General features: G+C 39.6%; 1 protein-coding gene across 2 annotated transcripts in view; it reads left to right on the plus strand.

The window, feature by feature from the left end:
• Positions 1 to 11,158, plus strand: part of HECA (hdc homolog, cell cycle regulator) — a 44,196-nt gene extending 33,038 nt beyond the window's left edge. The window contains exons 3-5 of one of the 2 annotated variants that reach the window (XM_054570040.1): positions 4,613 to 4,767; positions 7,534 to 7,714; positions 11,135 to 11,158. In XM_054570040.1, coding sequence (XP_054426015.1) covers positions 4,613 to 4,767; positions 7,534 to 7,698 — 320 coding nt within the window. In that variant the 3' untranslated portion in view covers positions 7,699 to 7,714; positions 11,135 to 11,158. Of the gene's footprint in view, positions 1 to 4,612; positions 4,768 to 7,533; positions 11,111 to 11,134 lie in introns of those variants that run through there. The other variant, XM_054570039.1, reaches the window with a different exon arrangement.
• The last annotated feature ends 6,009 nt before the right edge of the window (positions 11,159 to 17,167 follow it).

Raw genomic sequence — 17,167 nt, forward strand, 5'->3', positions numbered from 1 at the left:
TGAATGACAGAGGGTGAGCACTCTGTCAATGCATGTGACTCTGTTGAATATATGTAAAGATGGGATGCACGGTATGCATGTCATGTCTTTCTAACTTTCAAAGTGTGCTAAAAAAGCCTGTTGTGCAAATGACACATCCCCACCTATCTTCTTTTCCCCAAACCCTGCTATCTCAGTTCTCAGAGACACACTTTTACATCTTACCTGATTCTTTAGGTTTTTATCACCATGCTTTTAAAACTGTTATCTTCATTCTCTAATTTTAGATATTACTGACTGACTTTTAAGGTGGATGACTGTGCTTTCATGCATCTTTCCCTTTCAGGATAATAGGCCACAATTCTTGGAAGTTTTTCTTTCTTTTTTACTATTAGTGTTGAAATATTTAGTGTTGAACCAAGAAGTGTAGGTTCATATATTTCCTGTATAGAGTCCAGTATATCCTAGCATGCTGCTTATTTTTATTGAAAAAATTGCTTCACGTTTCGTTAGCTTAGCATTTTTTGAATCTTTGGCTTGTTGTTCTTACTTGGAAGCAGCAGTACCAACTACCTTTCACAAACATTTCCACATACCTAGGACATTTAATGACATTTTTTCTAGAGATTTCCCTCATGGAACCTTTCATCTTCCCGCTCCCGTCTGTCCTCGTGTACTCAGTACCTGCTATGCTACATAGTTGTCCTTCTAGGAATTTCTTCAATTCTTTTCTATTTTTTTTCCTTCTGTTTCCTAGGCCCCACATTTTCTTTTTCCTTGGTTTATTCCCTCAATTTGTTAAATTTAAGACTTTGAAAGTCTGAGAATAATTTGAGTCTATCTTCATACTTGATTGCTATTTGGATGGGTATAGTCTTCCAGATTACAATTATTTTTCCCTTAGAATTTCTAAGGCATTTCTTCACTGTCTTCTAATGTTATTGAGAAGTCTAATATTATTCCTGTCCCTTTATTCCCCCATATCCCCCAAGGGTTTTAAGATGTTCTCTTTCTCCATAGTATTCTGAAACTTCATCATGATACAGGTCTTTATCATTTTTTTGTTTTTTCATTTATTGTACAAAGTGCTTTCTTGGCTTTTTGACTGTGTAAACTTACGGTCTTTCTTGGGGAAATTTACTTTTGGTTTATCTTTATAATATATATTTTGGCCCTATTGTTTATCTCTTTATTTTAATTCTGCTTTCTGGAAGATTTCCTTGACTTGATTGATATTCCAGTATTTTTACCTAGTTTAAAGATTTTATTCTCATATTTATAATTTCCAAGAGCTTTTTTTTTTTTTTAAGATTTTATTTATTCTGAGAGAGAGGGTAAGGGAGGGAGAGAAACATCGATGTGTGAGAGAGAAATTGGTTGCCTCTTGGATGCCCCCAACTGGGGGCGTGACCCACAACCCAGGCATGTGCCCAGACAGAATCTAATCGGCGACCGATTTCAGTTCACAGGCCAGTGCTCAGTCCACTGAGCCACATCAGCCAGGGCATCAGAGAGCTCTTTTTAATTATGTTCTGTTTGTTTCATGGATGCAGTTTCTTCTCTTTCTCAGCAGGGAAAGAACTCAAGTGGCAGGGAGTGGTCTCATTCATTTTTTAGTGTTTCACCTCATCCCTTGTCTTTTCTAGTCTTTGTTATAAGGAAACGACTCCAAAACTTAGTGGTTTAAAACAGTGAGGATTTATAATTTCTCACAATTCCATGGATTGTTTGGGTAGGATGGCCTCTCTGACACATCTGGCAGTGGCAGGCGAGTCGGCCTTTTGGCCCGCAGGCTGGTGCTCAGTCCACTGAGCCACTCAAGCCAGGCTGTCCAATTTCTGATCTCATACTCTGCTTCAGGTTTGAGGTACCTTGTATATTCATGGAAGATGGAGTTTGTGTGTTTTTTCTTGTGCTTTGTACTGTTTGGGGATAATTTTAGAGGTAGTAAGGCAAAGCACCTTTAGTTCACCATTTTTAGACCAGAAATATTCTTTATGGAGATGTTTGAGGGGTATAAGAGTAGAGGGTACGTGAAAATAATGTTCTTTTTCAATTCATAATGACAAATTTTTTTCATTTAATCCACTCATCAACCAATCAAATTTAGGAATTTCATATGCTGGGTACTATCAGTTCTTGCCTTTCATTAGCTTAGAATCTTAGGATGTACAATGCTTTTATAAAAATGTAACTAACTCCAGTACCACCAGGGGACCTGGTGACGCCTGGATACTTATGTACATTAAGGGCCCTATAATTTCCAGGGAGGAAGGGGCCATGTTGGCCTGGGTAGTTAGGGGCAATCTGAAGGTGTATAAATTTAGGTGGAGAGTCTAGCCACACCAGGTGTTTGCTAGTAAGAGGGACGGGAGCAGTGTGCAAAGGAAAAGCGGTTTTAAAAGGCAGGAAGATGGTGAGAGGACTGTAGAGAACCACTTGGTTGAGCAAATGTTCTAGAGTGGAGAATGAGTAGGGTAGATGGAGAACAGGTTGTAGATACACTTTCAAGCCATGATAAAGAGCTTGGCCAAGTTCTTTAGGGGGCCTTGACATGTGCCAGGGTGTTTATTGTCACATCTCCAAGAAGTCCATGCAATCCTTTTTAGAGCAAGCTAGTGTAGATCATTTCTTCCATCACAGAATCCTTACAGCATGTTCAGCTCTAATAGAAGAGGCCACGTTCCAGGCCACGGATTCCAGGCTGCAGTTGATTATATGCTGCTAAAATGACTCCTTGTTTCCAGGGCTGGCCCATGTGGATTGTCACTCCCTAGCTGTTCCCTTTACCCCTCACCACCCACCCCGGCCTCCAGCTCCAGCCTCTGCTCTCTGACTCCTTCTCTGATAAGATATTTTTGTTTGATTTTAGTGATTTATTAAGATTGATTTACTTAGGAAGTTTTTATTGTACTTCGTTCCCACTTAGAACCACAGATGGCTGTTCTCCCAGGAATCTGCTTTTTGTTTGATCTCACAACTCTAGAGTTTAGAAATTTAAACTTCTCTGTATTTAGGACAATGTATGATAGTAACTGAAACAAATGTAGAGGCTCAGTCCAGACCAGGAGTTCCCATGAGTGTGTCTAGATGTGAAGAGTGAGGCAGATATGAATTGAAGTCTCTCAGTTTCTTCCTTCTATCCGAAGTGGGTCTAACAAAAATACCTACTTTGTAGTGTTGCTGTGAGGGTTAAATGAAATGATTCATATAGCCTCATAGCACAGTGCCAGACCCTGGAAAGCCCTTAGTAAAAGTTCCCTGTCAGCTTCATCCGGATGGCAGTGACATCTGACCTCAGTGTCTCTTCCTAGCAGCTGCCTGGGTGTCTGACTATTAGAGAATTGCCGTGAGTAGGTCCAGGAGGGAGACTGGAAATGAAGTGTTTCCTGGTGTCTTCTGGATTCTTGAATTAACATCCTGAAATGTCCCCGGGCCACTCTGAGTGGGCATGGTATGTGAGACCTTTTCATTGCCAGTGCCCTAGGAATGCCACCCTTTGCATTTTTGACATAGTGGCCCCTGAGGTAATTTAGACTTTGGCTATTAACATGCCCCTCCATTCATCCAGCATTCAGTAACGGAGTGCTTTCCCCAAGTCAGGCACTGTGCGAGACTCTCAGCCTACCAGGGTGAGTAAGACCTAGTCCTCCAAGAGGGAGAGAAAAAGCTATAAAAGGTATCTCTGATGTACTGTATACCCTTCTCCAATGTAAGGAGCACGCTAGTCCTTAGCACCAGAAGGCGAAGAGCCATGGTCTGGCCGATGGCAGCGAGCAGCACATTTGGAATAAGAAGCCACTTAGGAGTGTATGTTCTCCTGACAGTAGTTTTTAGCACAGTGCAACTTCCTGATCCGCACGTGGAGAGCAGCATTGTTGCTGTTACACATTGTCCAGGCAGATCCTGAACATTCTGACTTCCATGATTTGAATATTAATCCTTCTGTATAAACTGGGTGACATTTTTTTTCCTTAGGTGTTAATAAAAAATGGAGGAATGGGCATGTAACTTCTAAGAGCCTAGTAAAGAACAAGACATTGAACTCCTTTTAAAATAGCACTTACAAGTAAGATATACCAGTTCCTAAGTTAGATGTGGTGATGGCTGAGTGATTTTAGAGACAAGGACAGTTAATGTAGTAATTCTGGCTATGATACAGGTCTGGGCCACCAAGACCAGAACAGACTTTTGATTGTATCATGGGGTTTGTTAATCGATGAGCGATCCCATGAATATAGACCAGGGTTGCTAGTTCAGCCTCTGTGTGCCACACATAGGCTTCTGAACAGAAAGTCCTGCATAGTCACAGGCTGTTTTGAGCACCCAAGGCTTGGCCATTTGAGTTTGTACGTCCAAGTTTTTTTAAACCTGGCAGCACTTTTTGGAAAAGTGAGTTAAAGCACTTTAATAAGATTGAACTTAAAGTACATGTTTCATTGATAATACTAATTTATCATTATTCTAAAATGACAACTTGGGGGTATGTGATATCTATTTTGCTTTTTATGCTTATCCAAGTGATAAAACTGTGTGTTTACAACTGATGGATGAGCCAATTTTTAATCCCCTTTGGAGACAAAAGGTGATTTCCGTGATGGCTACTCTCAGCAATTGTGTCTTCTGTGCACAGGGAGACTCATGCACCTGTACGCAGTGTGCGTGGACTGCCTGGAAGGGGTTCACAAGATCATCTGCATCAAGTGTAAGTCGCGGTGGGACGGCAGCTGGCACCAGCTGGGCACCATGTACACCTACGACATCCTGGCCGCCTCTCCATGCTGTCAGGTTGGTATTGACCCCGCAGAACGAGCAGTGGATGATATCAGGCTTCTGTCCCCACGTGAACGTAGAGGAGTTAGAGTGGGCATTGCAGTTAGGGTAGGGGAGGCGGAGGGCACTGGAAGGTGCTCTAGTAGTGAGCATTCATGAGACCGCTCCACTGTCTCCTGGTGCTGGTCGATCTGCTGCCGTGGGGTGCAGCGGCGGTGGTGGCTGCGTGGGCCACCGTACGGTCACAGAAGGGGCTGTTGTAGAATAATGTGGAAAATGTTTTCAGTATTTAAAGTAAAAAATATGATTACAAATAGCATATAACTAGATTATAAATACTTCCATTCGTAAAAAGTGAACATGAAAAGGGATCTACTAACCAGTTATCAGGTGGTTTCTGGATGTGGGATGCTGGGTGGTTCTCTAGTTTTCTCTTTGCTTACCTATATTTTCTAATGTTTTATATGGTTAACATATGCTAATTTCTAATGAACAAAAGTTATTTAGAAGGAAGTTCTTTAATAGACAAGATCTTTCTCTGGGACAGTACAGTTGCCCAGGAACTGCCTGCCTTGTACCGTGTTGGAGGCTGATGTGAAAGATCTGCAGCCCTTAAAGCACGGCTGGGAGGGCTCTGAAATGCAGCTGTCGTCGGGGCAGACGGGAGTACCGGCATGCAAAACGTGCAGTCGGTCCGTGGAGACACGGGGGGCGACAGAGTCCTTGGAAATCCATTGGTTTACTGGTATTTTCAAATGCTTGGAAAAAGCAAGCACTTGTAATGTAATTCTTTGATCCTTACGGTTAGGAGAGAGATTTTCCTTTGCTCTTCAGTGGCCAAGCCTGGCTTTTAAAGCGATGGACACTTTATTAGTGTACTACATAGTTTTGCATCTTTAGCATTATGGTTTAATTTTTGTAAAGAAGATATCCTCACTGTTCACAGTTTATTCAAAAGATACCCAGTGTTGGTTGAATTAAAATACCGGCAGAGTTGGTATTTCAGCTGTACTTTGTCTATAGTAGTGATCTTAAAAGTGAAATAGAGCCGTGACAGACCTAAATGGCCATCTATAGCCTGCCATTCGATTCCAGATAGAATTGACTACTTTTATGTTATACTAATACATGGGCCACATTTCCATCTTAAAAACTTGGCCTTTGAAATTAGATATCATAGTCTTTTAGTTACTCACTGTAGCATTTTATAGTATTGTGTTTTAATGCCAGCTCTTGAGGTGAGACAAACAAAAGGAAGTGGCTTTTCTCTCTTCACACACACTCCAGAGAAGGTTGTCTTTTAGAGAAACAAGGAAATGAGAGGATGTTTGGGCCTGTAACTCACAGAGTGTTAGCACTTGGAACGACCTGGCAGATCTAGTCCAGACTCATTGTTCTCCACGTATAAGAGAGGCCCAGAAAATCAGAGTGTTTTACTCAGATGTGTCAGAGCCGCAAACAAATGTGTCAGAGCCATGGCTGAAACCTGTGGCTCCTAGGCTGGTATGTGTTCTCACTCGCTCCTGAAAGGCAGCGGGGTTATCTTCTTGCCTTGGAGAGAAGAGCCGAGCGGCACCCTGTCATGCCTGGCCCGCTGGTACTTACTATCGTTCTTCCTTAAAACAGTGTAAGCCCAGACCTTCATTCCTCATCCCCCCCAACACACACTGAAATGGAAAACAGGTTTGATTGTTGTTTGGCTTTAAAAATATCCCTTAAGTATATTTATTGTGAAGGGATCAAGCCAAATCTTCCAATAAAACTTTGAGCCAAAATTAAGCAATGATTAGTTATAGAGAGGAATAACAAGTTAAAGAGAGATGTTTGTGCAGAATCTCACTTTTAATGTTCAAAGAGACAAGGGAGGTTATCTCAGGTTACAGAAAGGCAGTCTCTGTGATGGCTAGAGCGTGGGCTCTGGAATAAGCTACTTTGCCTCAATCTCAGCCTTTCTACTTACTAACAGTGTGGTCTTGGGCATGTTACTTTCTCCCTATGTGCCTCAGTTTCATCATCTAAAACTTCACATAATACTGCCCACCTCACAGGAGTGTTTTGAGGGAAAAATGAGGTTATACTTTTTTGTTACATTTTTGGAGTGCATCTAAATTGAGAGTCTGTTGTATTTATTACTTCTGCTTATTCCCTTAAGGCCTGTTGGTGCAAACCTCTACTATTGTGCCCTTAAAGAGGGGCCCAGGTGTTAACTGAGGTACATGTACTGGGCCAGGGCTTCCAGGCCTCAGGACACATGTGGCGCTGCTCCTTGGATTGCTAATTATGCTTGAGCATTTTAAGGAAATGTTATTTATTTTTACACAAAGAACACACAAATATAGAGAGGAGTAGAATGAAAAATGTGTATGAATTTTTTAAATAAACAGAATCTTCAAAGAAGTTTATATAGGTTTGGGTGGGGGAATCAGCTTCAGCCACTTTTTGAAATCCAGAGGCAAGGTTGTCCTGTTATTTGGGGGACTTTCCTGGAGAAACTCAGGGCAGCACAAGTTTACATTTTCTTCCTGTGAGTAGGAGAAACTAGTAGAATGGCTTCCTACGGCGAGAGAAATTAGGAGGTAACCTTCAGACTAATGATGAGTGCTTGACTCCACATCTTACGCATGTCTTATGCCTTGCCTACCCTGATATTGGTAATAAAAGGACACTTTACTAACCTCCGGGTCCGTTTCCCAGCTGTAATGATCTTGCATTTGGGGTCAGAGGACGTGGACGGTGTCGGAGGTGGAGGGTTGGTGGCTTACCGTGCCGTGTCTCCCCCAGGCCCGGCTGAACTGTAAGCACTGCGGGAAGCCCGTGATCGACGTGCGGATTGGGATGCAGTACTTCTCCGAGTACAGCAACGTCCAGCAATGTCCACACTGTGGGAACCTGGACTACCATTTTGTGAAGCCATTTTCTTCCTTTAAAGTTCTCGAAGCTTATTGATGAAAGCTTTGCTTTGGTAATAGCTATTTTGTTGATATTATTACTTTGTTACATATCTTTTCTAGGCAAACCTTCTGTGATGTTAACTTCTTTTCTAATGTAAAGGAGGGTTCCTTTGCGTGTGCGCCCCACTAAAGTGGGGGCTGCCCTTGCCCTCTCCTGACTGGGGAGTGGTAATCTGTGGCCGTGACCGGAGCCCAGGGAGGGAACCTGTGAGCCCTGCGTATTAATTCACCACCACAAAGAGTCTCTCATGCAGCTTTTAAGGTGGTGAGGAGGATGGGGTGAGTTTAGGAAAGGGATTATGTGGTTATAAACCAAGAGCATGGTAGGAGTTGGGAGCACACTCTAAAAGGTAACTGTTTTAAAAGACCCACGTTTAGATCTTCTCTGGGCCTTGGGGAAAATGTGACAAGTGAATGTAAGAATGTGCCGGGAGAGTTGATGGTGTGTTAGTCCATCTTGGCTTTGTTTCTGCAGTGCACACGGACGTGCAGTTTATACTCACTGACGGATTATTTGAAAGTGAACGGAAGTGCTGTTTCCATCACTGTTGTAACATAATAGTCAGTTTTCGTACTGAAAATGATATCCAAATTATGAGACATGTGAAAGCTATTGGTATTGCAAATAATTTTAGGTAAGCTGACCTAAAATAGAGACAGTATATACTAAATGAGTTTGGAAATGATGCACACTGGTTCAAGAGGGCAAGAAGGCAGGAACTGTGATATGAATCTGGTCACATTAGCTCCTAAGGAGAGGCTGTGAATAACATGATTTGGATGGCTCCGATTTATATAGGTTGCACTGTCGAAGTGCCATTTCACGTCAGACCCTTTGTAAAGGTAAATCTCACGGCCGCAGACCTCACTGGTGAGTTTGAGAACCAGTTATGGCCACATTTACCTTCTCCAAAATCACTTACAGCTACCTTTTACCCGTTAAATGCTGAGTTTCCAAAATCAAAGATTTGACCCTAGTAAGGAAAGGGAAAAAATTATTTGTGGGAGTATGAGGAAAATAATAATTTTAATATTTCTGTTTTAAGTGCATTTCATTTTGGAAAATCTCTGATTTGAAAACAGATCATTCAGAAGATCCTTGTGATACCTTACCATTGGTGGGAAAAGATGGTAATTTATATACTAAACTCGTCACAGCATTGGGCTTTCCAAAACACAGTTTTCTGTTTATTAGATCTTGGTGATTTAAATAGACATACACTATATGCCCTTATAGAATGGAATATCATGCCTCAAAAATGAATTTGATAACTATGAAGATGACCTATATATACATACATGCTAAATGAATGCTTAAAATAATAATTATTGTATGGGTAGCCCCATTAGGGGTTATGTAAACATTTATGTTACTTACTTACTTGGTTTATACCATTTTTCTTCCCCTCAGAAAAATAGTTGTTTTTCCTCTCAAGATTGTTTAGGCATTATTGCAAGTGAGCTTCAGTACTACATGAAATATTTGCTATTTTGTTTTTGAAACAACACAGCCTTAAGAAGAACCAATATGTTAATATTCTTCATCTTTCAGTTTGGGTGATAATAATTCAGTTTAGTGTATCTAGTTTGGTGTTTGATCTGAAACATATTTCACAATAGAGGAAATGCTCAATAATGCCAATAAGAAGCAGAAAATTGTTATTGGTCTGACAGCATTTGTTGCCATGAAAGAGGTCTCTATAGGACATAACCCTTGCACAATTGTCTTTAATATGCAAAGCTGTAATTGTGAGTTAACTGTTTCCCTATGGATTCTCTGATGTACCCAAGTACAAAAGTTTCTCTTGTCTTTGGAGCACCATTTGCATTTTACTTCTGCATTTAAAATGAATAGTAAAATATTTGTAATGCTGTTCTTTAACCCACCTACGTTTTTGTAGAGAAAGCTGCTTATATTGTTCTTAAGCATAAAGTATGTATAGATCGCATTCAGCAGGCTCCTCAGTCTAAAACTGCTGTGAGTGGAATGTTGGATGCACTCAATATTTTTCTCTTTTTATCGTATTCTACTCCCTAAAAAATAAATATAATGAGGTTTCACTGTAATTAGGTAAAATTTGCTTTTGGCCTTTATTTTGATGATAAAGTGAGGATTTTGTGGATGCTGCAGTTCTGTAAAAGGAAAAGCATAGGTATATCTAAGAATATCTTTACCTTCAAGACAATACAGTCTTTTAAAATGGGTTATTTGGTTGATTTGAGAATAAAATATAATTGATTATGCTATAATAAAAATAATAAAACTTGTTTCAGAAATCTGCTGACCATAATACTTTCCCCATGCTTCCTCAACGTACTTTGCTCTAAGTACATTGATGGAAATCGGAATATGTCAAAAAAAAAAAAAAGGGTGATTATTTTTGTTGTGGTTTGGGTGTTAAAAGCTATTAGTCACCTAAGAGATCCATTTTCTGTTTTTCTGATGAATAGTGTTCAATAATATGAACCACTTATAAGTGACTTATAATTTCAAAGTGATTTTTCATCTACTCTTTTTTCTTATCATTTATTTTTAAGAGTTATGTACCTTGGACAAATAAAATTGTCTGCATTGGTTTAGTGAGAAGATTATTTCTGACGGTCTCATCATTTTCTCTTCAGGCCAACTCAGTTCGCCACTTTCCTCTAGTTGCATCTGAAGCAGTTAATTCACGAGGTTTATACCTTAAAAGATAGACATGGGCCGTGGAACTGGGACTGGCGTCAGGTATCCCATTCCAATTAAGAAAGAGCTTTCTGCAGCATTGATTTTACAGTAAAAAAAGAAGAGAAGTTCTTCTTTTTTAAAAGAGGTTCATTTTCAGAGTAAAAAGTATTTTCCTATCTGTTTGGGGCAAATTAATTCATCAGAAAAGAATATTATTAGGTGTTTAAATCCTAAACCTAACAGATAGACCACCGAAACTAACCTGCTGAATCTTTCATTTTGTCTTATAAGACCAGTGCTTAACATACAGTCTGCTCTCCTGTGCCCGGGTCAGTAACTCTCCTTTGCTTCTCTTTAGTCTCACGGTAGCAGCTGTTGAGTAGTTTTAGCTGGAGGTTTGGGGGGCAGTGAGGAGAAAGGGCTCTTGCTCAGTGTTTTGGTTCCTATAACTGGATGCTGCCTAACTCAGCTCATCTCCACGTCCTGTTGACTTTGTTATTATTCCAGATAATTGAAAGAAAATGTAATGGATGGGCTTCTTTAAAACCAGCTCAAAATATACTCTTGTCAGTAAAGACTTTTTGTCAAGATATCTTGGATTGCACTTTTGTGGAGGGAAGACAGTGTAAATAGTTAAGGAATGTTGATAAAGTTGAAGCATTTGGTTATGGAATTCTGTGTGGTGTTAGAAGGTTCCTGTTTGTGAAATGTATGTAATAAAAATAATAAAATTTCAAAAACTAACATTGTACTTTCTCTTCAGTGTGTCATTTTATTTTTGAACTTGGAGTTGTTGACAGGCTTCATACTGGAGAAGACTCTCTGAGGTTTTCTTCACTATTCAGGTAATGATTTCGAAGTTACTACTGCAGTTAATAAGAACTATGAACTTTTTATGCTGTTTGAAAGTGGTTTGTCACATGTTAAACACCCTTTGCAACAAAATAAGCATTCTGTATAACAGTTGATTCCCTAGGAATAATCTAAAATTGTTGTTCTAGTTATAGGGAATTCTATCAAATAGATAATCCTATTCTATAAATGTTTTCTCTGATTCCTAGGCCTATAACATTTTTATAATGAAAAGATTTGATCATATTCTTCTTCATTATAAGAAGACAGAAACTGAGTTGTAATTAAACTTCTTGCTGACTTTATGAACCTTAATCAAGTGTAGTTTATCTTTCAGATCTCCTTTTCACCTTCATTTCTCTTTTTTTGAGGCCTAATCAGTTAGTGAAACATTCAGTAATATTCAGCAAGTATATTTTAAAGCCTAGAAATATGCTAAGAAACTTTAAAAAATTTTTTATTGATTGATTTTAGACAGAGAGAAACATCAGTATGTTACTCCACTTATTTGTGCATTCATTGGTTGCTTCTTATAGTCCTGACCAGGGATCAAGCCTGCAGCCTTGGTGTGTTGGGAAGATGCTCTAACCAACTGAGCTTTCCCTCCAGGGCTCAGAAAGTTTTTCTGTTTGTTTGTTTGTTTTCCTTTTCAACCATTCCTCCACTCTTATCTTCTTTGGCTACCCATCAGCCTTTTATCTGTATCTATGGGTATGTTTCTGTTTTGTTTTTTTAGATTCCGCACATATGTGAAATCATACATTACTATCTTTCTCTGACAGATTTATTTCACTTACATATCTAGGTTCATCCATCTTGTTGCTCTTCATTTCAGATATTCTCAGCCAATGGATTGAAATCCATACAGTCATTAGAACACAGGTTAAGATGTGGAAATATGGGTGAGGAAAGAGTCCAGTCTGCCAGGGGATTGGGAGCCTTCTTACCACTTATTTTTACAATAGACATCTGAGGCATACCTTTTATTTTATTTAAAAGCTCAAGGACTTGGGATATTGTGATTTCTAGTGTAATTCATGTCAACAAAATTCCTTTGCAATTTCTCTACAACAATTACTGTTTATATTTTCTGTAGTAGAGATACAGAAGTGTATCTTTAAATACTGTTAAACAGTAATTGTTAATAGTTAAGTTTAATTGAAGAAAAACCTTATTTATCCTTAGTAGTTTTCGTATATTTAACCTTGCTTATGTTGTTTTAGCTTAAATTTGACAGCAATTCGATTGTTAATTATGTAGACTGAACTGTATCTCTAGCAGAGTTAAATTTTGGAAGAAAAAAAGCTTGACTTGAGCTTTTGTTTGTTTCATGTTCTTTCAGCATTCCAACCTGGGATAAACCTTATTTAATGAATGTCAAATATCTTCGAAAATACTGAAGTGCTATATAGGGTACTATTTGAAATAATGTATTTTTAAGGCATATATTTTCTTCTAATGGTAGGCTTTAGCATTATGATAATTACTTTATATAAGCTGGATCTGGTATTGGTAGGCCTTATGGACAGCAGAAATAAAAATAAACAAAGCACTTTGTCTTACTGAGTTCAGGAGAATAACACTGATTGCATTTATCAGGGTTCAAATGGGATCGGCCGCCATGGCACCATTTCCTGGTGATGGATGCCATGCCAAGTGGCTCTGATACACTTGATTGAAAATTTAGATCATATCTTAAAACAAATTTAGAACAAGCTAATTACATGCCACATAAACCTACAAGCTAAAAAATCATAGCCATAATAGTCATAGAATTTAGAGATGCCAGACTTCAGAGCAACAGCTACAGTTTTTTATTGTATTTGAAACGGTGTAGACTGAGGGGCTGCCAAAGCTCCGATAGCCCTTTGTTGGGGGACGGGAGGAGAAGATGATAATGGCTTAAGATACTTTTCATAACCAAGGCAAGATAATGGCTGTGCTACCGCCTCTGGGCAAGATGAGCGTGACTTTCAGGATATATCCTGACTCCTGTATAGCCAGCGGGGGCAGTCCCCCCATCACGGAGTCACTCTAGCCCTGACTGGGGATGGCTGCTGAATACATATAAACACAGGAGAACTTGCAGATGTAGCTCATTGTGGGAGGAGTCGGAGGTGAGGTCATGCAGGTGGCTCCAGGTCAGGACTGAGACTAGGGGCGGGCAGCCTTGAGGGAATTCGGCCATTAGGTTTGAAAGGGTGTAGAAGTCCCCCTCCAGCCCGCCTTGAGGTCTGGTGCGTAAGGAGGTGCCACGGGGTTTTGGATGAAGAGCTGGAGAAAGAAAGGAGAAATCCTGAGAAACCTGCCTGGGGAACATGGCAACACGGATGATGGTGCTGGGAATTGAGGGACCTGCTCAGCCAAGCACGGGTTAACGGGAGGTGCCGGCGATGCCGAGCCGTGACCAGGAGTGCTGAGCCGCGGACCTCTGTTTTTCTGAAAGACAGTACCTCTGACTGGTATATTTTGAAAATGGCCTGATTTGACAAAGGGAAGCAGGGCTGTGTATATGTGTGGGTGTTTTAAAGGGAGTGGGACTTAACGACAGAATTCCACCATTAATTTTAAAGCTGTATAACTTAAATAAACAATTCCTTTTCACCAAACTCTGGCATTTGGAGTCGTGCTTCTTGGCGGCGAGCGATTGGACCCCACAGCTGTTCCATAGAGGTATAGGCTTGGGCGTTCTGTATCATATTCACAATGTTTTAAAAATTTCATTGAATTTTGCACTCACTCATTTGAAAGAGAAATGGAGGCCCCATTCAAAGCATTGCCTATTTTTAGGGAAAACAAACGACAAAACAACTAAAAGAAAAATAATACTTGAAATCAATAATTGTGTCCTCGACCCTCATTTTTCATGCATTGATTTGTTGACATCTGTTACCTTTTGTTAAAATAGATCATGGCTTGAGAACTGTGTCTGGGCGCAAGGTGACATTTTAACAGTCTACACTAACTAAGAATCCATTTTTTTCACTTTGGGATGTGATCTGACTGAAGTGTTTCTGGATTCAAACATGGCAAGCTGTCATATTTGATAGCATTGATGAATCTAATTTGAGCAGGGTTTTCCTTTTTGACTAACTTTTCAAATAGTTTTTCTTGTGTTTCATTTTCAGTTTCTCACTATCTTGTCTGAGGCTCTGGTATCCCAAACTTTCTTGAATTGTTAACCCTGATCATTGTTTATTTGAATTCCACACAGCCTTAGGGGAAGAGGTTCTGGTTACAAGTTTCTTTTGTAGAATTAGTCTTTTTTTTTTCTTTTTTTGTGGTTTTTAGGGGCTCTCTTCTGAGTTAATAATCAGTGATATTCCAAGTTATTGCAAAACCATGGATTGGCAATCAGTGCTTTTCACCCTCTTGTTCTTTTCATCACATTAACAATTCACATGTTTTTCTGAAGCTCTGATGACACAGCAAGTGGTTGATGAAGGAAGTAAAGCCAGGTGAAGCCCCTAGACAGGCAGGTAGGGTTTGTCTGAGGCACCAGAAACCCATGGCTCTGCAAAGAGATGATCTGGGCAGTCCTGAGGGCTGTTGGGAGTATTTCAGGAAGCTTATGGAGATCATAACGTTACCCACCACAAGACTGCACAGGATATCTAACACGTCAGTTCATTTCTGGCAGAGTTGTAGCAACCCTGGTTATCTCATATTGCTCAGAAACACTGGCAGTAGCATATGCCTTTGATGAATAATATGTGAGAACACGAATTATGACTTAATAAATGCTATATTGCCAATAATGCTAAATGGTATATTTTATAGACATAGCCTTTCAAAACAGGCTAGGGTCAGACTAGGTGGGGGTGGTGGTCTTTGGTGATGACTGAGTTGGGAAAATGCCATTTTAAAAAACTTTCTTATCCTTCTACCCGTGTTATACTTTCGCCTTACCTTTTCTGTACCTGCCCATTTGTCTTTCCTACCGTGTCCTGCCGTTCCTGGTGCACCAAGTTTCTTAACCACTGGAAAATACTAAAAGTCTCCTGAGAAATCTAGACAAGAGTTGGTCGGTAAATAAAAAAGGGTTGAAAAAACAACCTACAGTTGGCATAGAGATAGATAAGGTGATCCATGGAAACAGACCAGAAGTAGATCCACATTTACATATATGGTCAACTGAGTTTTGACAGAGGCACAAAGAAAATTCAGGAAAGAAAGGATAGAGTAAAGCGGAGCTGGAACAATTTCATACCCATATGCAAAATCCAAAACAACCAATCTAACCTGGAACCATATACCATACTTCAACAAAATTAACTCAAAGTAGATCGCAAATCTAGACATAAAATATAAAATAGGGTACATTGGATTGAAATGAGAGCAAATGATTCACTTAAAAAATGGACTAAATATTTGAACAGACACTTCAAAAGAAAAAAGACAAATGAATACATAGGATACTCAACATCATTCGTGATTAAGGAAATGTAAATTAAAACCACAATGCAATGCCACTACATACCTATTGGGATGACTAAAACTCAATACCATTTGCTGGCAAAGATGTGAAGAAACAAACTCATACACTGACAATGGGAAACAGTTTGGCAGCTTCATAAAAAAGTAAGTGTATACCTATTATATGACTCAGCTGGTTCCACTTCTGTGTATTTATCCAAGGAGAGAACAAAAGCATGTCTCAGGAAGCCTTGTTCATGAATGTTTATAGCAGCTTTATTTTATAATACCCCAAAACAGAAACAATCTCGATGTCCATCAGTAGGACAATGGCGGAACAAAATAGGGAATATCTACACAGTAGAATACTCAGCAATAAAAAAAGAGCAAACTATTGATACTGGCAGCAACATGGGTAAATCTCAAAATAATGACACTGAGGTGAAAGGAGCCAGGGGAAAGATCAAGTACATTCTGTTTGATACCATTTAGGTAAAACTTTAGAAAATGTGAATGAATCTGTTGGGGCCCCCCCCCCGCTCCCCCCCACTCCCCCCCCCAAACCATCCCGGGATGATTTGTATACCATAACCATTTAAAGTTAACTCAGGAATACACATATATGACAGATATGGCTCTTGTTTTAGTATGTGATACCTGCAGGTATAGGACCATGTGCCTTTATTGCAAAATCCCCTTTGTGATGTATCCTCAAACAATACTTTTTATTTGGTTCTCTTTATAACAAGAACTAAAGACAAGAGAAACAATACACATATAAAAACTCTAGAATTTTGGGATTCTTGTCCTCTGTTTACTGTTTTATCCCTTAAGTCAACAATATTTTTATGTGTATAATTAGCCTCATCTTTGCAAAACATCCTACTGAGTTATTGAAATAGTTTTTCTTTTTTATAATTCTATTTCATTGGTTTGGGTACTGTTTTTGTCAAATTTCATTATTCCAGTGACAAGTGTAACGGGCATAAACAAGTTTGGGAACAAACACGATTAACTTTCGGTAAGCACACCAACCTTGCTGGGGAAAACTACGCAGCTGCCAGCATTCATCGCAGTGCAGTTTTACTGCACCGAATTAGTGTCAGTGCACTTGCTGGATTGGCTAAGTAAACATCAGTTGAGGGAGATGTCTACTGCTCAAGCTCTCTCACGCTCACTTTCCTCATATGGGCATTATTAAGGTTTAAGTGAAGTAATGTAAATAAAGTGCTTAGTACAATCTCTGGCTGGGAGTAAGTAGCAGCTTTATTTTGTAATAGCCTAAAACAGAAAACGTGCCTTAGTATGATCATGTATTTTATTTCAGAAAGCATTCATGTTAGGGCAGAAAGGACCTTAGATATTCCCTGACTCAACACATTCATTTTACAGATGAGGGCCATGGCTTAGCAACGCACACACAGAGCATGGAGGGCTGCAGAGCCTGAGCCTTAGAAACGAGTGGGTAGCCCTAAGGAAGGGCCCCAGAGGGCTTCTTACTAAAGGCTCCTGAAAACCTGGAGAGTCT

The sequence above is a fragment of the Pteronotus mesoamericanus genome, unplaced genomic scaffold (assembly GCF_021234165.1).
Source record: "Pteronotus mesoamericanus isolate MK-2021 breed Mesoamerican mustached bat unplaced genomic scaffold, CSHL_Meso_final contig_20, whole genome shotgun sequence".
In the NCBI taxonomy this organism is placed as follows: domain Eukaryota; kingdom Metazoa; phylum Chordata; class Mammalia; order Chiroptera; family Mormoopidae; genus Pteronotus; species Pteronotus mesoamericanus.